General features: G+C 41.3%; 1 protein-coding gene across 5 annotated transcripts in view; it reads right to left on the bottom strand.

Annotated features, from left to right (window-relative positions):
* Positions 1-5,093: 5,093 nt before the first annotated feature.
* Positions 5,094-23,137, bottom strand: part of ARHGEF3 (Rho guanine nucleotide exchange factor 3) — a 312,788-nt gene continuing 294,744 nt past the window's right edge. For 4 of the 5 annotated variants that reach the window (XM_073351503.1, XM_073351505.1, XM_073351504.1 and 1 more), the window contains 2 exons: positions 8,644-8,830; positions 5,094-7,509 (listed from right to left, as the gene is read on the bottom strand). In XM_073351503.1, coding sequence (XP_073207604.1) covers positions 7,163-7,509; positions 8,644-8,830 — 534 coding nt within the window. In that variant the 3' untranslated portion in view covers positions 5,094-7,162. The remainder of the gene's footprint in view (positions 7,510-8,643; positions 8,831-23,137) is intronic. The other variant, XM_073351507.1, reaches the window with a different exon arrangement.

Below are 23,137 nucleotides of genomic sequence, written 5' to 3'. Positions count from 1 at the left end.
TCTTATGCTGAAAGGAGCTGTACTTTGTGATCAAATGTAGTGACTGCTTTAGGATTGGAAGTAGGACTGATAAGTGATTAAAAAAATCATTGTGATTAATCACATGATTAAAAATATTATTTGTGATTATTGGCGCTATTAATAATAGAATACCATTTATTTAAATATTTTAGATGTTTACTACATTTTCAAATACAACACAGAATAAAGTGTATGGTGCTCACTTTTTTATTACAAATATTGGCACTGTAAAAAAAAACAAAATAAATAGTATTTTTCAATTCACCTAATACAAATACTGTAGTGCATTCTCTTTATCGTGGCAGTTGAATTTACAAATGTAGAATTATGTACAAAAAAAAACTGCATTCAAAAATAAAACGAGGTAAAACTTTAAGGCCTACAAGTCCTATCTTGTTCAGCCACTTGTTCAAATGAAAATTTTTTTACACATTTGCAGGAGATAATGCTACCAGCTGCTTGTTTACCTGAAAGTGACAACTGGCATTTGCATGGCATTGGAGCCAACGTTGCAAGATATTTACATGCCAGATGCGCTAAAGATTCTTATGTCCCTTCATGCTTCAACCACCATTCCAGAGGACATGCATCCATGCTGATGATGGATTCTGCTCAATAACAATCCAAAGCAGTGCGGTCTGACGCCTGTTCATTTTCATTATCTGAGTCAGATGCCACCAGCAGAAGGTTGATTTTTCTTTTATGGTGGTTCGGTTTCTGTAGTTTCTGTATCAGAGTGTTGCTCTTTTAAGACTTCTGAAAGCATGCTACACACCTTGTCCATCTCAGATTTTGGAAGGCATTCAGAATCTTAAACCTTGGGTCGAGTGCTGTAACTATCTTTAGAAATCTGATATTGGAACCTTTGTGTTTTGTCAAATCTGCAGTGAAAGTGTTCTTAAATCAAACAACATATGCTGGGTCATCATCCAAGACTACTGTAACACAATATTTATGGCAGAATGCAGGTAAAACCATGGAGCAGGACACATACAATTCTCCTCCAAGGAGTTCAGTCACAAATTTAATTAGCACATTTTTTTAAACATACATGGAAGCATGTCCTCTGGAATGGTGGTCGAAGCATGAAGAGGCATGTGAATATGTAGCATATCTGGCACGTAAATACCTTGCAACGCTGGCTACAAAAGTGCCATGCAAACACCTGTTCTCACTTTCAGGTGATGTAAATAAGAAGTGAGTAGAAAGTTGGCAGCCCTACCATGCAAATGCCTGTTCTCACTTTCAGATGACATTGTAAATAAGAAGTGGCCAGCATTTTCTCCTGTAAATATAAACAAACTTGTTTGTCTTAGCAATTGGCTGACCAAGGAGTAGGACTGAGCGGACTTGTAGGCTCTAAAGTTTTACATTGTTTTGTTATGGAGTGCAGTTATGCAACAAATATTTACATTTGTAAGTTGCATTTTCATGATAGAGATTGCATTACAGTACTTGTATGAGGTGAATTGAAAAATATTTCTTTTGTCATTTTTACAGTGCAAATATTTGTAATTAAAAGTAATATAAAGTGAGCACTGCACACTTTGTAATCTGCGTTGTAATTGAAATCAATATATTTGAAAATGTAGAAAAACATGCAAAATATTTAATACATTTCTGTTGGTATTCTATTGTTTAACAATGTGATTAACACTGCAATTAAGAGAGATTAATTTTTTTAGTTAATCATGCGAGTTAACTGCAATTAATCCACAGCCCTAATTGGAAGCGAAGAATAGTTTATTTGATTGAAAATGCTGAGTAAATATAGATAAGCGTAAAACACTTAACCAAGTTAAAATTTTGACTAAGGTGTTGTGGTTAACCTTTTTAGATGTAAGAGCTTTACAAAAATCTCATTGTCATTTACTTGATTTCTCCATGCTGATATTCCTCATTCAATATGGAACACATTGACAAATGTGGATCCCATTAGTGTATTTCTTCGATTAAAAAGTGTGTGTTATATTTATTTTAATAAAGGCTGTGATCCTTCCAGCCCTCCTGGACTCTAAGCAGTCCCTTTGTTCTCCCTTTGTTAGTAAGGATTACTGCACACCATCCCAAGATGGTAGCATAAAAAAAACACCTCTCCATTGTCCCCTTAGTAGCAGAAGTTGCTGCACTCCACAGGTTAGCAGTATAGGGGGAGTCCATGTTTGCCGTGTGCTGTGCTTCCGAGTACTAGGAATCCTAAATAACCAAGCTGTGAGTAGTTAATCCACCTCCCCAGAAGCAATCTAGGTTGAAGGAAAAATTCTTCTGCTAATCTATCACTGTCCAGCATGGGGGCTAGGTTGACATACCTATGTCTCTCAGATGTGTGGATTTTTCACACCCCTGAGTGAAGTAGATATGCCAATATGTTTTCAGTGTAGACCAGCCCTGTCGCTTAGCTTGATCCCCCCCCTGGAGAAGGAGATAAGTGTGGCACAGGTGTTTCCCCTTAAAGCAGGCACACTCAAACTGGGGGTTAGGACCACTCAGGGGATCATGAGGTTATTACATGAGGGGTGATGAGCTGTCAGCCTCCACCCCAAACCCTGCTTTGCCTCCAGCATTTATAATGGTGTTAAATATATTTAAAAGTATTTTTCATTTATAACGGGGGTCGCACTCAGAGGCTTGGTATTTGAAAGGGGTCACCAGTACAAAGGTCTGAGAACCACAGCCTTAAAGGGCCAGCTAACCATGTGTCATCTTGGCTAATTAAAACTAACTTATCAGCACGGTCCTGTGTCATAGTCTTCTCTTAAAACTGTACTGAAGGTCTTGTATTACTCATTGCTTTCCTGGCAAGTTGTTGCTCCCACTCTTTTCTGATAAAATAAACTCTTAAGTAGAGAACTCTACACTTCCTGGGACTTCTCTACACATCAGAGTTGTGCCACTTTACAGCTTTAACTATGTTAGTATAGCTATAGTTCCCCTTGTGCAGGCACCGTTATTTTGGTATAAAAGATGTTTTATACCACTATGGCAACATCCTCACTAATGCGTTGTACCAATATAAGTATCTCAGTTTAAAAAAAAAAAAAAAACATAGCCCTACCCAAATAGTTATACTAGTAAACAAAAAAATCTCTGTAGAACAGCCCTAGATTGCCTTATCAGTTAGGCTACCTTGCACATTTTTATTTGCATTGCAGAAATGGCTGATGGCCCCAATCAGAATAAGGGGACCCAATTATACTAGGGGCTGCAAAATTATGAAGGAAGGGGCACATCTCTGTCTTTACATGCTTACAATCCAAATAAGTAAAACACAGGGTGGGGAACAGTAATACATAAAAGCAAACCTTGACTGATGTATTTGTCTCCATATTATTTTAAATCAATATGGTCTAGTACAGCGGTTCTCAACCTGTGGTCCACTGACTGTGTGTAAGGGGTTTGCAAAAGACAGACGGAAAACTGAACGAACAGAATTCAACTATATATACACAGACAATATTTTTCCAAAGGGGTCCGCACCTCCATTCGAAATTTCCCAACGGCTCTGTAAAGGAAAAAGGGTTGAGAACCACTGGTCTAGTAAATTTAGCACATAGCCTGGAATTCTTGAGTTTAATCCAGACTCTAATCATTTCTCATTTTGTAGATTTGGACAAGTCAAACTTCTCTGGGTCTCACTTTCCCTATAAAATTGGGGATAAGATTTACTTACCGGATACTGGCGTTATTCAAGGTAAATTCATGTTTGTGACGAGTTTTGAAAACAATGAGCACTATGGCCAGATTCAACAAAGGACTGAAGCATGAGCTCAACTTAAGCTTTCATCCAGTTATTCCAGAATCTCTCTACCTTTATAACTATTATAGCATGTGTATTCTCCTCCCCCAAGGGGGGGATCCAGATTAAACTTCTAGCTTTTATCCACCTTCTTTTGTGGTTAGAAGTGGTGGTGACAATGTTTGGGAGTCTTGAATTCCTATTACAGTAGAACCTCAGTTACAAACTGACCAGTCAACCACACACCTCATTTGGAACCGGAAGTACATAATCAGGCAATAGCAGAGCCTAGACACACACACCCCCACCCAAAAAAAAGGGGGGGGGGGAGAATATACAGTACTGTACTGTGTTAAATATACACTACTAAAGGGAAAGTTTTAAAAAAAAATTGACAAGGTAAGGAAACCTTTTATGCTCTTTTCACTTAAATTAAGATGGTTAAAAGCAGCATTTTTCTTCTGTATAGTGAAGTTTCAAAGCTGTATACTATGAAGTCAACGTTCAGTTATAATCTTTTGAAAGTACCATAACATTTTGTTCAGAGCTACGAACATTTCAGCATTTCAAACAGCCTCCATCCCAAGGTGTTCATAACTCTCAGGTTCTTCTGAACTTGAAGTGGGACAGTATATACCTATCTCAGCTATTGTTTCAGGCTGCATGCAGATTCAGGCAGAGAACTATATACTCTTCATGTTTGAAAGGTTGCCCTCAGAACAGTTCCATGGCCATAGTGAACAGTGCCTTGCTGTACTATACACGGTTTTCTAAATGATGCAACATGCCCTGATCTACATAAAGCTTTTCCATGTTTTGAAGAAGAGTATATAGGCATCCTCAGTTATGGCTGTAGTTTGTTAGAATATGGTTTGGATGGCCAAAGCATAGAGTTGACTCTGAAATCAGATGCACTAGTGTGTACTCTAGTGGAGCTCTATGCCACTGCATGGATTTATGCGAGTGCAGGCAATGGCAAGATTGTGGCCCATATTACTTTATACAAAGTTGTTGTATGATGGGTCTCTACAGGAATTGAAACTCTGTCTTTTGTTTTTAAACTCCTAAAAATTTTTCCTCACTCACATTGAATGTCCAACCTGTATAAATTGTGCTGGTCAAAAAAAAAGAAAAAAAATTGTGAAAGTTTTTCCATCAAAATTATGAAATTAGAAAAATTTTATCCAGGCCTGGTCTATGACCCACTTCAGCCAGAACCAAAATATAAACATTGCTTACGTATATTAAATACTGTTGAAAGCCCTATGTAGATTCAGCCATAGTGGGCTTCTTGGATAATAAGCAATCAAAACAATTAAAAACCAAAACAGTTTAATGTAATTTATTTGAAATGCTTCCATAAAAGTTTAAGGCCATTATACACAAATATTTCATCAACACATACATTCTCTCCTCTTTTCCATCAATGCTTTTTGCTAAGTTTGGCCAACAGTTGTCATAACAAAAGTTCATAACCGAATATATTTTCTTTTTTTTTCCCCCATCAATAACATGTTCCTTTGTCTTATTCTTCAAGGGCATGCTCAAACATTCTACTCTAAAAATGAAGCAGTTTAAATAAATTACAAGCCTGCAATAGAAAAAAAATTCACAATGTTTTAAAAACTATAAATACAGAAATAAGATCTACAGGGTAAAACTGACAACAGTATTTTTTTTAAAAAAGTAATATACCTTGTTTTTATATTGATTATCTTGCCACACTGATTCCTTTAATGCACTTCATGACATATGTACAAGGTAAGTGACATTTTATTTCCTGCTTTCTTTCTGTAAACTTGTAAACACACATGAAACAAATATTTTTGGCAATAATTTAGCAATTTTACTACTTGTGCTGGTGTGTGTCTAATTTGCAAAGGTCATCCTGAATTTTTACAATATCAAGGATCATGTCAGTTAGTAAGGACACAAATTTTGCAGCTTACTTTACCTTTCAGTAGATTTCTGCATTGAGAAATAAAAGATGAACCAAGAATTCCTAAAATAGTCAGGCTGGTGCAGTGTTTTTGACTGCATTTTAAATTGGCTGATGTGCCTCTCATCATAATGAGTCAGGCCAATAATTGACTTACTTAAATCAGCCACCAGAAAACACAGCAGTGATTCCAATTACAGCATGAGGTTTAGATGCAGCAAAATTTAAAAAAACCTAACTTGACAAAAATATAAAGGGTGTGATATTTCCTAAAGGAAAATAAATTCCCTTTTTTATTTAAACTTTCTCTGTCCCCTAAGGGGTGTTTGTACAGCACCATAGATACAAGATTGTGTCTCAGTCTTAAAAAACAACTACATGTAATTGTAAACAGTCATTTACACAAGATCTTGGGATGTTTTAACTTTAGTGGTAACGGTTAGTCACATCAGTGAGTGCAAAATGCTGGAGGGCCTATTCAATGATCTAATGCTTTTTTAGATTCTTCCTGTCTTAATCAGGATAATACAGAGTTATACATGGCACTGTAAGCAAACTACCAACTTTTTATTTACAAATACCCAACATTCCCAGCACTTAATCTGAAGATTCAGTATTAGCAGTAGACTTCTCTTTCAATTGATTTTAGTATTATGCGCTCCAATAAGTAAACCACGAACACTACACTGACTCTAATTGACCAGATTACTATGTTGGTTTGCGGGATTTTCATACAGTGCTTCATACTTTCTAAAATTAATCCCTAAGAGTCACTGTTGACATGGCCTACTCTTTACATTTCCTGTTGATTTACCACCACAGTAGCTAACTTACCTTATTCCAAGATGTTATTTTTGTAGACATTTGCCTTTCTGAAAATTTTGAATGCCATTCCTAATTAAATGCAGACTTCAATACCCCTTTAAAGAGCCACTACAAAGTTTGTCTTTAGGTGCCACGTTAGAGGTCAAACACTGTAAAAACCATGCAGAGACTCTTACGTAATATACATATAAACAGTAGTTTAGACAGAGGAGACGTGCTGGGGAGGTCCACAGGGTCCAGTGCCCCCCCCAGATTTCTGCCAGGGTTTATATGCCCTGTCCTGAACCCTGCTGAATACCACCAGAACCTTTAAATTGTGCCTCCCTACTAACAACAGTTACGCATCATCTCTGAGTTTAGAGATTCTTTCTATCAGCAGGACAATGAATATAACTGGTCAAGTACCACTTTCATCCACCCAGATGTTTATGGAAATATCACAGGATAGGAGTTGTAACAGATTCCAGCTTACATAGATTGGCAGTTACAGTACTACACTCAAAAGGTACAAATACAAGAAAGATTGTGTTGACATTGTCACAAAAAAGTGTTAAAAGTGCTTTTCCAAACTGCTCCATTTATGGAATGCAAATACTGTACAGGTAAGACACAGGTTTACTTGCATGAACTGTAATTTTCTGTCAAATGTTGGTTTCTATCTGTTTGTCATTCTCACAAGAGTTTGTCTGTTCCATGCATTCAAAATCAATGTTGACTTCACTAGTGTCCATACTACAGTCTGACTCATTGTCTGATTGGTCCATTTGCTCAAGCCTGCTTTCTCCCTGTGGTACCCTACTCCGATTTGGGGATATTAGGAAATGTCCTTCTGAATCCAGTGTTCCAGCCTCTATGTCACACACAACTGTTTCTTTGGCCTGTCGGATACAGTTAAGCCACTGTTGTTTGTTGAAGGAGTCATTGGCTTGCAGCGAGTGGGACTGGCTTTGCGATCCACTTTTGAAGCTGATTCTAAAGAAGTTTTTAACTGAAAAACAAAATATGTCCGTTGATTGCTTTGGGTGTCTGCATTTTTAATGAGAGTACATTAAAATACTAAAACACTCTACCGCGTTCTTAGGTTTACTGGGTTGCTTCCCCAGGGCTAAGTTAGAAACCCATAGAATAAATAGGAGCCGAGGGAAAACCAAGGAACTTGTCGCTCCTACCTCTGTAGGGTAGTGGGGCATCCCCAGATACTACTGGAGTTGCTAAAAGTTAATTGCTTGCTAGGTTAATTAGTTTAGAATTCAGCCAGTATATTGATGCTATACATGCATAAAACCAACCCCAAATGCCTAAACTGGCTGACTTCTATGCCAGTTTACCGTTTCAAGCTTGGAACCTTAAGCAGCTCAATAGAGTTGGTGCTACCCACAGAACCCTGTGGAGCCTCTCTGGCTATAACGGCCCTGCAGAGTTGAGAAATTTCACTTTTGCTCCCTATGGAATAGCCAGGACTACTTGTTCCTGTGGCAGCTTGGGCCCCCTCTTACCTGTAATCCACAACATAAATCAGTCACAAAAAACTTTCAACATTATTTCTCAGAAAAGGTTAAAAGATGGTTTGTAATGGAAAACTTGTTAATTCGTAGGCATTGAGTCTACAAACACTTAACATGCTTAACTTTAAGAATATGAGTAGTCCAGTTGACTTTAAAAGGATGACTCAGATGCTTAACATTAAGCGCATGCATAAGTATTTGCATGATCACAGCCTTAACTGTGGAGTAGCAGCCAATGCCTCCATAACAAGATGAAGAATCACAATAGATAAATCTTGTCATAAGGTTTCTAAATAAGTTAGAAAATTTCAAAATATACTCTAGGGAAGACTGTTTATAATTTCTTGTTGTGCTGCTACATTCTACTCCCTTTTCCACTTCCCAGTGCAGTAAAGGGGTGTTTCTGTGTGTTTTGGGTGGGGAGGGGGAGAGAATCACATTATTGATATGATGGATTTTTAAAATAGACATTTAGAGTCTTGCATAAATAACATTTTGAAAAAAAGGTCAAATTTTTGACCTAAGATGTTATTTTAAATTAAGGGAGGAGATTTCAAAGTTACATCTATTTCCTATGAACTAATGATAAAGTATTCAAATCAAAAGTGTATTCATACTTCTCTCATTGTTGCTAAATGCACCACGTATGGATCCACCTAGTCGCACCTCTCCATCCTGCAAATCTTCCAGAACAAGATCCTTTACTGGGATGGGCTGCCGGTATAGTTGGTAGCAGAGTTGTTCATTATGGGTGATAGCTCGGGTAATCACCAGCACTTCTTGGAACAAGAAGACATGCAGTTTCTGTTAAAAAGCATAAAAGGAAAATAAATTCATTTTTCTTTTTAAAAAGTCACTGAACAAAGTTTATTTCAACTGTAATATACTCCAACAGTATATATTAGCTTTTAGTTCCCCTTGCTTAGACATAAATAAGCGTAAATTTGTTCACCACAGCCATCACTGGGCCTCTCTTCCCTCCCTCCCATTATAATACTGTAGGTGGCCTAATATAGTATAAATATTCATACCCACTTGTAACTTATGTAAACTAAGGAGAAAACAAAAAATGCTTTTCTGTCCCCATATCCAATGTGTTTAAGCAGTGATCCTAGAACATCTTGCACAACGTGGTCCTTATTCATAACAGAAATGAAATGTTATGTTTGAGGTTCCATAACTTTCTCAGTTGCAGAAATGAGTTCGCATGAATCTGTCTACCCACACATGGAAATCACATCTCCCAGCTGCTGTGTAGAAGTACCATCAGTGTTTCTCTGAGATACTGTGGCCAGGTCTACATTACAAAGTTAGGTTGACGTATGCCACATTAGGTCAAGTTAATAATGTACGTGTCCATACTACCGAGTCCCTTCCACCGACCTAAAGGGCTTTTAAAGTTTACTTCTGTACTCCCCCTCTGCGAGAGGCGTACTGCTTCAACAGACATCCATGCATGAATATGGGGATAGTGTAGAGACTGCACTGTGTAATTTGAATTAATTGACCTCCAGGAGGTGTCCCACAGTGCTCCACTGTGACCGCTTTGGAGAGCGCTTTCAACTCCACTGCACTTCAGCCAGGTACATAGGGCACAGCCCCCCGTTAAAGCCCTGGGAACTTTTGAATTCTCATTTCCTCGTTTGATCAGCATGGAGAGCTCATCAACACAGCTGACCACGGATGCTCAAGGCTGTAAACGTGCTCCAGTATGGAGCACGCAGGAGGTAGTGGATCTTATTGCTGTGTGGGGAGAAGAATCTGTGCACGCAGAGCTCCAAATCAGCAGAAGAAACCAGGGCTTTGGAGCGGAGCCCGGAGCTGGAGTGTGGAGCTGCAGGTTTTTGCCTGGAGCCGGAGCGGAGCCGGAGCACAGAAAATCTTGACTGCTCCATTGCTCCGGTTTTTTCTTCATTTTCTATTCAAAATGAATGATATTTAGCAAGAAAGTCCTAAAGGTGCCAAAAAGTTTCAGATTGTAGAGCAACTGATATTAACATCTACTTTACGTAATATGTCAGTTATTCTCACTTCGGCCGAAATCAAGATTTAATGTACAGATACAAAATTAAAGTTTTTTGGAGATATGTTTTATTAAAGAATCAGATAATTATCAGACATCCGGCTACACTGCAGACTGCTCCCACCCTTGTGGCAAGGTTAGGCGAGTACGTACTCGCGTAGATTAGTTAGATAGATTAGTAAGTGTTGATACTTCTTTTGTAAGGGTTGATCAACGAGAAGCGCTGAGTGCTGCGATTACGGAAAAGTGTGACGCAAGTTGCAACATTTAAGATATCACGAACAGGTATACTGCAAAAGAATAATGTTTTTGTTTATTGATATATTAAGATATCGCTAGAGATATTAACCACTTAAGTTCATTTCTCAAACGGGCTCCCATTACTGGTACATTTGTTCATTTGTACATGGTCCCATATCACTCTGATGGACTTATTTTATATGTCATATGTTCAATGGTCTTTTGGTAGTGTTTGTAATTTTAAATTTACTGAAAAAGTCACGTGCAGCAGGCATATAAATATACAGTAAACATTTTTGCATAAATTAGGAGTGATTTTTGTGATATATCCAGAGTGATTAGAAAACGTTCAACACAACTTTGGGGATGAATCCTAAGGTTATTTTAAGAAAAAAAGTTTCTGTGAACACATGTCCTAAGGGAGCTACAGTCCCTTCAAGGAGGTGATGAAAAGTTAACTTCTGATTAATATCTCAAAAACACTTTAATATAAACTAATGAAATTATGTCTGTCTTAGCGTTAGTATGTGCTACCATATTACCTTATCCAAAATTATCTAAACCGTAGGCATCCCGAACTGGTGCTTGGTCATTTTTATTTCATAATTCAAGAAAGGCTTGTCATCGACTGCCCCAGATACGAGTGGTAATATGTTCCATAATAAGTTAATTTTTGGTGATTATGTTTCAAATTTATGGTTCCAAAGTTGAAAAATAAGTAAGTAAAATTGGATCATTCTAAGCAGATTAAAATTTTTAAACAGTTTTCTTGGAAATGGTTAATTATACAAAATAAATTAAGAGTACCATTTTAATGCATGTTTTAGCATTAAATCATATTCCAGGGTCGTATCTGTTAAATAGTCAATGATTTAAAAAATATTAAATAAAATTGGCCTAGCCCCCCCAGTTCACGACACCTGTAGTTTAAATAATTTTATTTGAATGATGCTGTATGACAGAATGTTGGAAATCAACTTTAATGGGAAAGCGGATTCAAATTGCAAGCACAGTCCTTTTGGAAAAGAGAGCAAATTTTCAGAAATATGTTTTTCCTTCATCAGGCTGGAAACATTATACAAGATAGAGCAAATAAACAGGTTCTATCTTGTATAATGTTTCCAGCCTGATGAAGGAAAAACATATTTCTGAAAATTTGCTCTCTTTTCCAAAAGGACTGTGCTTGCAATTTGAATCCGCTTTCCCATTAAAGTTTATTTTGAACCTTGTAATGTGTAGTCTTGTTACGTCCCAACAGTTAATGTTGTAGAACAGTGATAGCATGTACTAACGCTACGGCGCATACCAAATTTAATTGATATATCTATATTAAAGCATTTTTGATATATTAAAAACTTGGAAAATATTTCAAATATTTTTACTGCAAAATTCCATAAAAACTAAACTTGCAATTTATAAATAAAAATGTATATTATGTATATTAAAATACTTCATTAAAACTGCAAGAAACGTTAAAATATTAAAAATATATTTTAATAATAATTTTGTATAAAAAGAAAATGCGATCATTTTTGTCCAGAAAATCCAAAATAAATTCGGAATACCTTAAGTGGTTAAGATATCACAAGCAGGTACATTATAAAAAAAAATACAATGCTTTTGTTCATTGCTTTTCGAAGATCATAACAAGAAACATTGGGATGCGGTAGCAGCACAAGAAGATTTGGCCATGGCTTCAACAAAAAATTAAAAAATCAAATCTGCCCCCCATGACTGATAGCCGATTTACGGAAAAGGATCTCAATGACATCTTTACTTTTGAATTTGAAAAGCCAAAATTTGGGCTTTTGGGAAAAGCAAAGACGAAATCGGCAACGTGCAAGGTGGAAAAGGAAGTGAATGGCGAGCTCAAACCATGTAGCTTCAAGACAAGTGAAGCAAATGGTGTGAAAAGTTTCAACCTTTGGCAGCACGTAAAATGTAGCCATCCTGAAAACTATGCAGCTCTGGTTACAAAAAAAGACCAGGAAGATGAGGCAAAACAAAGCTGATGCGGCTAAATGACATTCATCTGGCTCTTTGAAAACTCCTGGAGAAGAGATTTTTTGCGGAGCTTCATTTGAAAAGAAACCCAAAATTGAGCAAACAAAACTTGACTCATATTTGAAGTCCTCAAAGGTTACAGTCACCATGGATGCCAATACTTTCTGTGAAGGGCTGATGGAAATGGTTTGCTTGAGTTCAACACCTCTCACTACCTTCAGGCTAAAGAACAAAGGATTCTAAAAAATTGCAGGTGAAATGGGTCGGCAGCTTGGCGTTTTGATGGGGCACGATGCGGTTCATCATTTAGTTGTCAGCACAACTGAGTCTGGTCGCGAAGAGCTCAAGAAAGCTTTGGAGCAAAAATTGTTTCCACAGGTTGCTGCATCCATTTTCAGGTAGCACAAAATTTCCCTGCAATCAATGCTCAGTACTATGAAGAAGGAAAAGATAAAGCTGTGGTAAAAACCTTGGACATAAATTGACACTGATAGTGCACCACAATTCTTTGTATGTGAAAGATCAAGTAAAAGCTATTTTAGGAAAAATTTGGGATCAGTGAAATGCAAGTGTTGAGCATCTGCGTTGACAATGCTGCAAACATGACGTGTGCTGTCAAAAATTTCAGCAAGGACAATGAAACCATTTCTACCTCTGAGAACAGGGATGTGGACAGAACAAACTATTTTGCCTGATGAAAGAACTAAAGGAATGGATGAAATTGAACTCAACATGGATGCTACTGCACAATGGGTTAATGACCCCCTAGCCTCATATTTCCAACATGGCTTCATGAGGATGACTCAAAAGTCCAGCTGATGAGGTGTGGTATTCACACTCTTCAGTTAGCAATCTGGGATGGACTGAACAAAGAACATGCAAAGAAATTTCTTGCAAAAATTCAACAAGTCGTTGTCAAACTACGAACCCCAAGTATTCAAAGTGTTCTGCTTGATCGACATGGGGTAACTCAATCATTGGATACTGTGACTTGCTGGGGTTCAACATTTGCGATGATTGGCTTCTCCTTTTTCAATCTTACTGTGAACAAGCGGCTGCTGCTGGAACAAGAGAACTCAAGTTAACAAAAGCTGAATGGGACTAAATGAAGAACCTGCGATACCTCTTGGCAAAGCCAAACCTAACAACTGTGAATCTTCAAGCTGTCGATGTAATCCTGGGAGTTTTAATGAAGGAATGGCGAAAACTGTCAAAATTCTTGCAAGAAAATGGTGGACAAATTGCAGAAAGAATTCTATCCTCCATGCACAAACGCGAAGAGAAGCTTTTTGACAATATTATTTTCCTTGCTGGAGTTTATGTTGACCCACGGTATCGGATTCTTCTTACCTCAAGGGATATACCAAAGGCAAAGGAAGGGCTCCTTGATATTGCTCGACGACTCGAAAAACAAAATCTATTGCTACATTTGAACTCAACAAAAGAGGTTGAAGAAAATGAAACAACAAAAGGAGTCATCAACAATCGAATTTGCGGTTTTGGAAAGTTCACATCCTTCAGAAATAGCAGGCTGTTCTCAAACTTCCATCTCCACTCTGAACTTGTTCGAGCGTCCACCCCTGAGATGCCTTCAGCCATCACAGGGAAATGGAGATAATTCAAGCACCAATTCTTCTGAAGATGCCTTCGAAAAGGAATTGGATAAACAAGAAAGACGCCGGCGAGTTTCTGCAATTCATAATTGTAATGAAGCATTATTCAAGATAAATTTTTGGGAAGATTGTGAGGCGATGGAGTCTATTGGTAGGCTAAAAGTTAAGTCTGTATGCACTTTTTTATTTAGTTAAAAGTTAATTTGAGACGGAGCATGCAGCGGAGCTGGAGCAGTCACTATTGGTGCTGGAGCGGAGCAATTCAAAATTTGATTGCTCCAAATCCCTGGAAGATATGCTAACTTCTATACCAAAATTGCACAGGTTAGGGGGGGTGGGGTGGGGTGGGGGGAGTGCTACATCAGGGACACACAGCACTTCTGCATGAAAATAAAGGATCTTTCGCAAGTGTACCAGAAGACAAGGGAGAACAGTCGCTCTGGTTCTGAGACACAGACATGCCACTTCTATGAGGAGCTGCATGCAATTCTAGGCGGTGACCCCACCACTACCCCAAAATGCTCCATGGCAACCTCAGGTAACAATGAGGGAGACATGGTTGACCAAGAAGAGGAGGAGGAAAATGCAAGGCAGGCAAGCAGGGGGATCCATTCTCCCCAATAGCCAAGAACTTTTTTTTTTTTTAAAACTCTGGAGCCCATCACCTCACAGGACCAATTGTCAGCAGAGCGTGATGCCGAGGAAGGCACCTCTGGTGAGTACACATTTTCAATCAAACTGTAGGGGTTACATGCTATTATTTTTAATATTGAATCTGAATAAAAAAAATTGGGATACTGGTTATCAGCGGCCACTCCAGCTACACAGAGGGTACTCTCAGAAAAAGACTGTTTATGTGCTTGGGATGGCCCAGGAATCCTCCAAGGAAATCTCTAGGAAGCTTTCATGGAAGTACTCTGCAATTCTTTGCAGAAGGTTTCTAGGAAGGGTTGCCTTATTTCGTCCACCACTGTAGACACTTTCCCATGCCACTCCAGTATTAAAGTTTCAGGCATCAATGTGGCGCACAGCATTGCAACAAAAGGACCAAGTCTGTAGCCAGACGCTTGCAGCATCTGCTCTTTCTGCCTCTGTTACCCTCAGGGGAGTGATATCACATATGGTCACCTAGGGGAAACAGGGGAAGTTTTAAATGCTAGCCCTTAAACCGCAAGCAATTCGATAAGTAATCCACCCCGGTTTGGTAAATTCTGGGTCTCGCAACCATGCTTTCCAGAGCGTGCCCTGATTGTGATTGGAAGGGATCACCCCATATTGCAGCCAGCATTTAAGTTGGTGGCAGGGGGGGAGGAGAGAGGCAACACTTCCTGGTAGTCTCCCTTCCACCCAGAGGTGAAAGTAAGCCGGTACGGTGTACTGGCAAGAGCCAGTGTGCTGTACTAGGGTGGATCGGCTTCCCCAGGCGCAATTTAAAGGGCCTGTGGCTCCCAGCAGCGGCTGGAGCCTCCGGCCCTTTAAATTGCTGCCAGAGCCCTGGGGTAGCAGCAGCAGGGTTGGGGCGGTGATTTAAAGGGCCCGGGGCAGTAGCAGCAGCCGCCAAGCCCTGGGCCCTTTAAGTTGTCCCCAGAGCCTCACCACCGCTTCTCCAGGGCTCCGGGGACAATTTAAAGGGCCCAGGGTGGTAGTGGCGGCTAGAGCCCTGGGGAAGTGGCAGCAGGGCTCCGGGGACAATTTAAAGGGCCCAGGGCTCCGGCCGCCGCAACCACCCAAGGCCCTTTAAAACCCTGCCAGAGGCCCCGGCTGCTGCTGTTACCCTGGGGAGAGGGAAGGAGGCACTTGCTGGTACAGAGTGGGCCGGGGCTGGCTCTGACCTCCCCCAGCCCCGCCCCTTCTGGGGGCCAGAGCTGGCCCCAGCCCAGCCCTGTACCGGTAAGTCCCAAGACTTACTTTCACTCCTGCTTCCACCCCAACCCAGTGCCACTTTTGTAACAATCAAACTATTTGCGGTGCTTTACGCTGGTGCCTGTTCTCAAGCACCATCCAGGTTGCTATGGGTTGGAACCACTGATACAAAAGAATGTATGAAAAGCTGCAGCACAAGATGTATTGCCCATGCCTTGTGGCCTGCCTTACCATGGCTGTAGCAGCAAACTGATTCTTGCAGTAGCCAGTGGTTCTGCTTACATTGTGGATTGCATGGAAGTGCATTGAGGGGTGTTTCTTTTATAAAAAGATTTAATCTTGCACCAGAAACAATTATGCACTGTCAATGCTACCCTTGTGGTTTGTATTCTTTGCACCTGAAACCTTGTCCACAGGTGCATCCTCCATATAGGGACAAAGACTTTCCCAGATTAGACGGCAGAAAAAGAAGACTTGGGAGGACATGCTCAAGAGTTAATACATGCCTCAGAGAGTGACAAGATGGAGCTCAGCGCATGGACGATTGTACTGTCGGAGAGCCTGCACAATAACTGTGAGGACATGACAGCATGCAGGGAGCACAAGCATGACACGCAGGACAAGATAGTGCAGATTTTGAGGGAGCAAATGGACATGTTAAGGCGTTTGAGGTTCAAGAAAGGCAACTGGATGCTAGAGTCCCGCTGCAGCCTACGCTGAACCTGCTGCTATCATCGCCAAGTTCCACATCCTTCTCTCCCAGACGTTCTAGGATTGGGGGGGTGGGTATCCCTTGCACTCAGCTCCAGGCAAGGGCACGAGGACCAGAAGGCACCCATTTCCATACCTTTGATTGTTACTGCAGTGCAATTGTAAGCAAGCTGTCCTTGTTGTCCCTCCTCTCCCCCATGTTATCAGCCCCTTACCCTGAGGTTCTTACTTTTCTTTACTGTCTCGCAGTGTTTATGAGCATAATAAAAATTAATGGATTGAGGAGAAAAGACTATTCATTCAGCACACTGTGGTTAGTGGGGCTGTAGTTTACAGGGGAGTATAACTTTATTTGCATAAATTGGGTTAATGGAAAGGAAACACCTTGATTTTCACAGTGCTCCAGAGGAGGATTATTTTTATTTGTAAATTGGAAGCTTTGTTTATCCTATTTTTGTTAATCATTTTATAGAGGAAAAAATGTTTCGTTTAAGTCCAAGTGTATCAACTACTCCTTAATGTACCTTTTTTTTTTGAAAATTGTAAGCTTAACTCATGAAAGTTAAAAGATACTGCGAAGTACTAGAGATTGTGCATACTATGAATTCCAGCCAAACTTCTGCTTAGAATACTCAGTCTGTACCAGGCATGAGTAATTAAACAAACTTTTATAAAAATCACAGAGTTTGGGCAATTTAGAAATAGACACAAACAATGTATCTTACTAGTTAAAGCTGTTAAAATTGGGGTTGAAATATTACTGCTGCTTACTCCAAATTCCCGAGAAAAGCTTGCATTTGGAATCAACTTATTAGGGCTGTCAAGCAATTAAAAAAAAAGTGAATGGCGATTAATTGCGCTGTTAAGCAATAACAGAATACCATTTATTTAAATATTTTTGGATGTTTTCTACATTTTGAAATATATTGATTTAAATTACAACACAGAATATGAAGTGTACAGTGCTCACTGATTTTTTTATTACAGATATTTGCACTGTAAAAAACAAAAGAAATAGCATTTTCAATTCACCTAATACAAGTACTGTAGTGCAATCTCTTTATCACAAATGTTGAACTTACAAATGTAGAATTATGTACAAAAAAGCCTGCATTCAAAAATAAATCAATGTAAAACTTTAGAGCCTACAATCCACTCAGTCCTACTTCAGCCAATCGCTCAGACAAACAAGTTTGGTTACTTTTGCAGGAGACAATGCTGCCCACTTCTTGTGTACAATGTCACCAGAAAGTGAGAACAGGCGTTCGCATGGCACTGTTGTAGCTGGCGTTGCAAGATATTTATGTGCCAGGTGCGCTGAAGATTCATATGTCCTTCCATGCCTCAACCACCATTCCAGAGAACATGTGTCCATGCTGATGACAGGTTCTGCTCGATAACAATCCAAAGGAGAGCAGACTGATATACGTTCATTTTCGTCATCTGAGTCAGATGCCACCAGCAGAAGGTTGATTTCCTTTTTGGGGATTCAGGTTCTGTAGTTTCCGCATCTTTTAAGAGTTCTGAAAGCATGCTCCACACCTCGTCCTCCACTTACGGGCTGGTATAAGGGGTGCCATTGGCCACGCACCCTCTCAGTTCCTTCTTGCAGGTTAATTCCAATAGAAGAGTAGGAGGATGGGTCCTGTGGAATGGACATGAGCAACATCTCAAAAAACGACTTATGAAAGGTTAGTAACCATTTTTGAGTACTTGCTCATGTCCATTCCATGTTATGTATCTCACAAGCAGTATCCCATGAGGTGGTCTTAGAGTTCATGGATATGTTGACTGTAACATTGCTTTTCTAAAACAGGTCATCTCAGGCCTATTGGATGATGGCGTAATGTCAGTGCATACCTTCGTATCCCAAACAGGTTGTGACTCTGCAGATGTCCTGGATTGACACCTGCATGAGAAATACTGCTGACGAAGCCTGGGCTCTTGTGGAGTGAGCAGTTGAGATGGCTAGAGGCAGGACATTCACTTGCTCATTGCAAGCTCAAATACAGGCAGTTACCCAGGCTGAGATCATCTGGGCTGACACAGGAAACACTCATTCTTTTTGCTATTGCTACGAAGAGTTGCATGGGCTTGCAGAAGGGTTTAGTCCCCTCAATATAGAAAGGGAGGGTACACCTAACTTCTGAGGAACAGCAGCTTCACTCCTTAGAGTTCTTGTGAGGATTTGGGAAGACAACTGGTAGGAAAACAGCTTTGTTATGGAAATGTGACACCACCTTTGGTGGGAAGGCTGGATGGTGGCATGTATGGATCTTGTCCTTAAAGACCACCATGTAAGGTGGTTCTTCATTTCAGAGACCCTTCTGGCCAAGGTGATTGGCACCAGGAAGTCAACCTTCCAAGAGAGAAGTAGCAGGAGAACATGATGCTAATGGTTTGAAGGGGACTCAAGAATAGGGTGACCAGATGTCCTGATTTTATAGGGACAGTCCTGATTTTGGGGTCTCTTTCTTTCTCTTATTACCCCCCACTCCCTGTCCCGATTTTTTACATTTGCTGTCTGGTCATCCTATCCATGACTCTTGGCCAAACCAAGTTTAAGTCCCAAGGGGTGGGGTTGGCTTGTGGACTTGCGGACAGAGCCCCACCAGCCCCTTGAGAAAGTGTACTGTCATCTTGTGGAGAACACTGACCTGTCGTTCACTGGAAGGTGGAAGGCTGAGATGGCTGCTAAGAACACTTTAATAGAGGAGAGGGCCACGCCTTGCTGCTTTAAGTGGAGCAAATAGTGCAAGATAGACTAAAAGGGAAGATAGAGATGGAGAGAGAGCATGTTCAGAAGCCTTACAAGAGAAACTCTTCCACTTGGCTATGTAGATAGTTCTTTCTACTGCCTAGCAAGATTTGCTGAACCTGTTCCTAGCAAGCTTGTTCAGGTTCAGCCATGCAGGGAGGTGGGGTTTGGGTGAAACAGCTGGCCGTGGTCTTATGAAATCAGGCCCTGACAGAGTGGGAGTGAGAATGCGGTTGTCAGAGAGAGCCAGGAGCATGCCGAACTAATGTTGGTGTGGCTATCCCGTGGCTATCAGAATAGTTCTCGCCTTGTCCCATTTGATTTTTAGGAGGACCTTGTGAACCACGGGAATTGGGGGAAAAGCACAAAGTAGGAGATGCGTCCATGGGAGCAGGAAAGCATCAGAGATGGAGCCTGGGCTGTGTCCATGCAGTAAACAAAACTGATAGCATTTCCTTTGTGCCTGGTAGCCAACAGGTCCAACTGGGGAGGCCCCCACCTTTGAAAGATGAATCTGGTGACCTTTGGGTGAAGGGACCACTTGTGGTGAGAGGAAAAAAAATCTGGTGAGATGATCTGCCAGTACATTCCAGGCTCCTGAGAGATGCAACACCTCAAGATGAATGGGGTGCTTTGCGCAGAAGTCCCACAGACAGGTGGCCTCCTGCCACAAGGCTGAAGATCAAACCCCTCCCTGCTTGTTAATGTAAAACATGACCACAGAATTGTCTGTCAGGACCTGTACCACCTCACCTGAGATTTGGGGAAGGAACACTTGGCATGCTAAGCATACTGCCCTGAGCTCCCTGACGTTTATGGAGGCCATGGAAACCATGCAGAACCTCAGCGTCCTGAGATAGCTGTTGAGACAAGACAGGTCCAAGATGGTTTGGAGGCCCCCTTTCGGATTAGGAAATACTATGAGTAAAACCCCTTCCCTCTCAAGTCTTAAGGAACCTCTTCCACAGTCCCCATACTTAGGAGGGATTGCACCTCCTGGACGAGGAGTTGTTCATGAGAAGGCTCCCTGAAGAGAGATGGGAATGCAGGAGGAAGGGGTGGATAAAAACTGAAGGATATATCCAACTGTCAATATATTCAGGGCCCAATGGTCTGATGTTATGTATGACCATGCTGGGCTGAAGAGCAACAGAGGTTCCAAAAATAAAAGGGGTGGTGGATCTGAAATGGTGACTGGTACAATGCCCTCAGGCGCACCTTCAAAAGGCCTGCTTGGGCCCTCCGGAGTATCTTTGAGACCTCAGCTGGGAAGCTGAAGTGGTCGGGAGTGGTTGGCGCCATTTTATAACCTCTCCCTTTTCTTTTGTCGTGTTCCTGTCTTGGAGGCACCAAGAACCAAGCAGGTGCTGGGGCCAGAAGTGCTTCCTAGATGCTGATGGAGCATAGAGACCTAAAGATCTTAGGGAGGCCTTTGAGTCCTTCAGGCCATGAAGTTTCATGTCCATCTGCTCTGAGAACAGAGAAGAGCCTTCTAAGGGAGGGTCTTGGATAGACTGTTGGACCTTGTGAGGAAGGCCGGATGACTGGAGCCAAGAACACCACCTCATGGCGACAGCAGAGGCCATTGTCCTGGCTGCTGAGTTGGCAGTGTCCAGAGCCACCTGGAGAGAGGTCCTGGCCACATTCTTACCCTCCTCCAAGACCGCAGCATACTCCTGCCTTGAATCTTGGGGGCAGGGAGTCTTTAAATTTAGTCAAGGAGTCCCACCAATGAAAGTCTTATCTGCCCAGAGTTTGCTGGTTGGAGATACGTACTTGAAGGCTACCCATCAAATAACCCTTTCTTCTGCAATGGTCTAGTCTCTTGGCATATTTTTACTTAGGGGTAGCACTTGACAGGTCCTCCCTGTCCCTTTTGTTTGCTGCAGACACCACCAGTGACCCCCGGGGGAAGGGGTGTGCGCACACGAGTACAGGTGTTCGAACCCACTTGCTGGAACGTAATTCTCAGCCCTCTGAGGTGGGGGACAGAGAAGTAGTAGTTTGCCACAGGGCCTTGAGAGGTCCGATGACCACCTCATTCATGGGCTAAGTCACCTTTGAGGGAGCTGCTGCAGCCACGATATCAATAAGGCTGTGTGATGTCTCTTTGAGCTCCTCAATTTCCAAACCCAGGTACACAGCGACCGGCTTCAGAAGGTCCTGATGGGCCCTGCAGTCATCCTGTGGAAACAGGGTACAGGGTCCTGCAACAGCCTCATCTGGGGAGGAGGAGGCGGAGCCCCTTCCTCTGCCTCAGCTACATCTGCTGGAACCATCTCCTCGACATTGGTACCAGAGCCAGGTCCAGTGTTGAGTGGGAAGGAGTGGTAGCCTGTCTCTCAGAAACCACTGAGTAGGAGTGACAGGAGGGAGAACCCAGTACCTGGGGAAACCCCCAGGGGTTCCAATAACCATGGAAATCATGGCAGAGCAGTACCTGCGTCTGTCTCCATATGTGAAAGAAGCGTTCCAGCAACTGTCACAGGTGGTAAGAAGGAACTGAGAGGATGCATGGCCAGCGGCACCCCTTATGCCAGCGCATAAGCGTGCAGCTCCAGAGGGTGCTAGAGCTGGCCCAGCTGATACCATTGCTGGAAATTTTTTCCTCAATGGAGAGCACAAACACCTAACATAGAATGGACATAAGTAAGCACTCGAAGAAGAACTGTGTGTTTGGTTAAACAGTTAGCACTAGTTAAACCCATTTTTAGGCTCAAACAAATTAACCTCTACACCCTACTGGAACGTGCCAGAGCAAGGTATTCATGCCTCCTGGCTTTCTGTGTGAGTTCTACCAAGGATGAGTAGCTTTACAATCTAGGAATGATACCACTAGAGTTGAACTGGTTGAGGCTTCTAATCAATCTCTTGTCCCATCTGACCCTACCCCAAGGTCCAGCTCACCCCATCCATTCTGTGGGCTGTACTGAATGGCTATAAGCCTCCAGCAAAGGGCCTCCTGACTGGGTGTTGGGGAGCTTGCATCAGGGAGCCTCATTCTGAAGCAGACTTTCCACTGTCAAGATTAAGCTCTCTGGGGCAGGGACTGGCTTTGTTGTTTGTCTGTAGTGTCTAGCACAACAGGGTTCCGATCCCTTATTGACATTAATTGGTGCGACCATAAGAAAACTACCACCATGGGGGGGCTTATAGCAGGTATTCTTTTGGCTTCCTGGGGAACGAATAAGGCCCCATAGATACACATAGTGGGACATGTTCATTAGTGACGAATGGTAATGAAAATTACATGTTAGGTGTTAACCAGTCAAAAGAATATACATAAGCAGTAAAGTAATGCAGCTTGTACTAATGTGGCATTCTGTGACATATAAGAACAGAAGAGAGGTAAGATAAAACTGGTCCCTTCTGCTTCTTCTTAACACCCTTTTATTAATTGCTGTTCCTGCCACACACGCAGTCTGCCTCTTCAGTATGTCAGTTAAGCTTACATAATGATACCCACTAAATTTCAACAGTTCTAATAAATGACTGGCGATATATTGACTTGAACAACATTAATTTTGGGCATTTTTGAACGACCAGCCAAGGACTTGCATATGAAGACTTAATTTGAAGATGTAAATACATGAGGGTGAATTATGCCCCCCCAAGAGAGGAATCTAGTACATAATTATACTAATTCCCGCCCCCCTATTAAAACCTACATATTTTAGACTACCAGTCAAATGCACGCACATAAAGACATATTAATCTAAATTTGAGGCAGAATTCACCCCCCCATATCAATTTAGACATATTTATAGGTGCAATATACTCCAGGAGAGGCACATACACAGTATAAATTTTCCCTGTGCATGCATCTGGCAGTAATCTAACGTGTATGTTGTAATAGTTAATATTTATCAAGTCAGTATATTTTCAGTTGCACATGTTTA

Source organism: Lepidochelys kempii, chromosome 7 (assembly GCF_965140265.1).
Source record: "Lepidochelys kempii isolate rLepKem1 chromosome 7, rLepKem1.hap2, whole genome shotgun sequence".
Classification (NCBI taxonomy): domain Eukaryota; kingdom Metazoa; phylum Chordata; order Testudines; family Cheloniidae; genus Lepidochelys; species Lepidochelys kempii.
The sequence above is the reverse complement of the archived record's forward strand: the minus strand, read 5'-3'. Positions and strand labels throughout refer to the sequence as shown.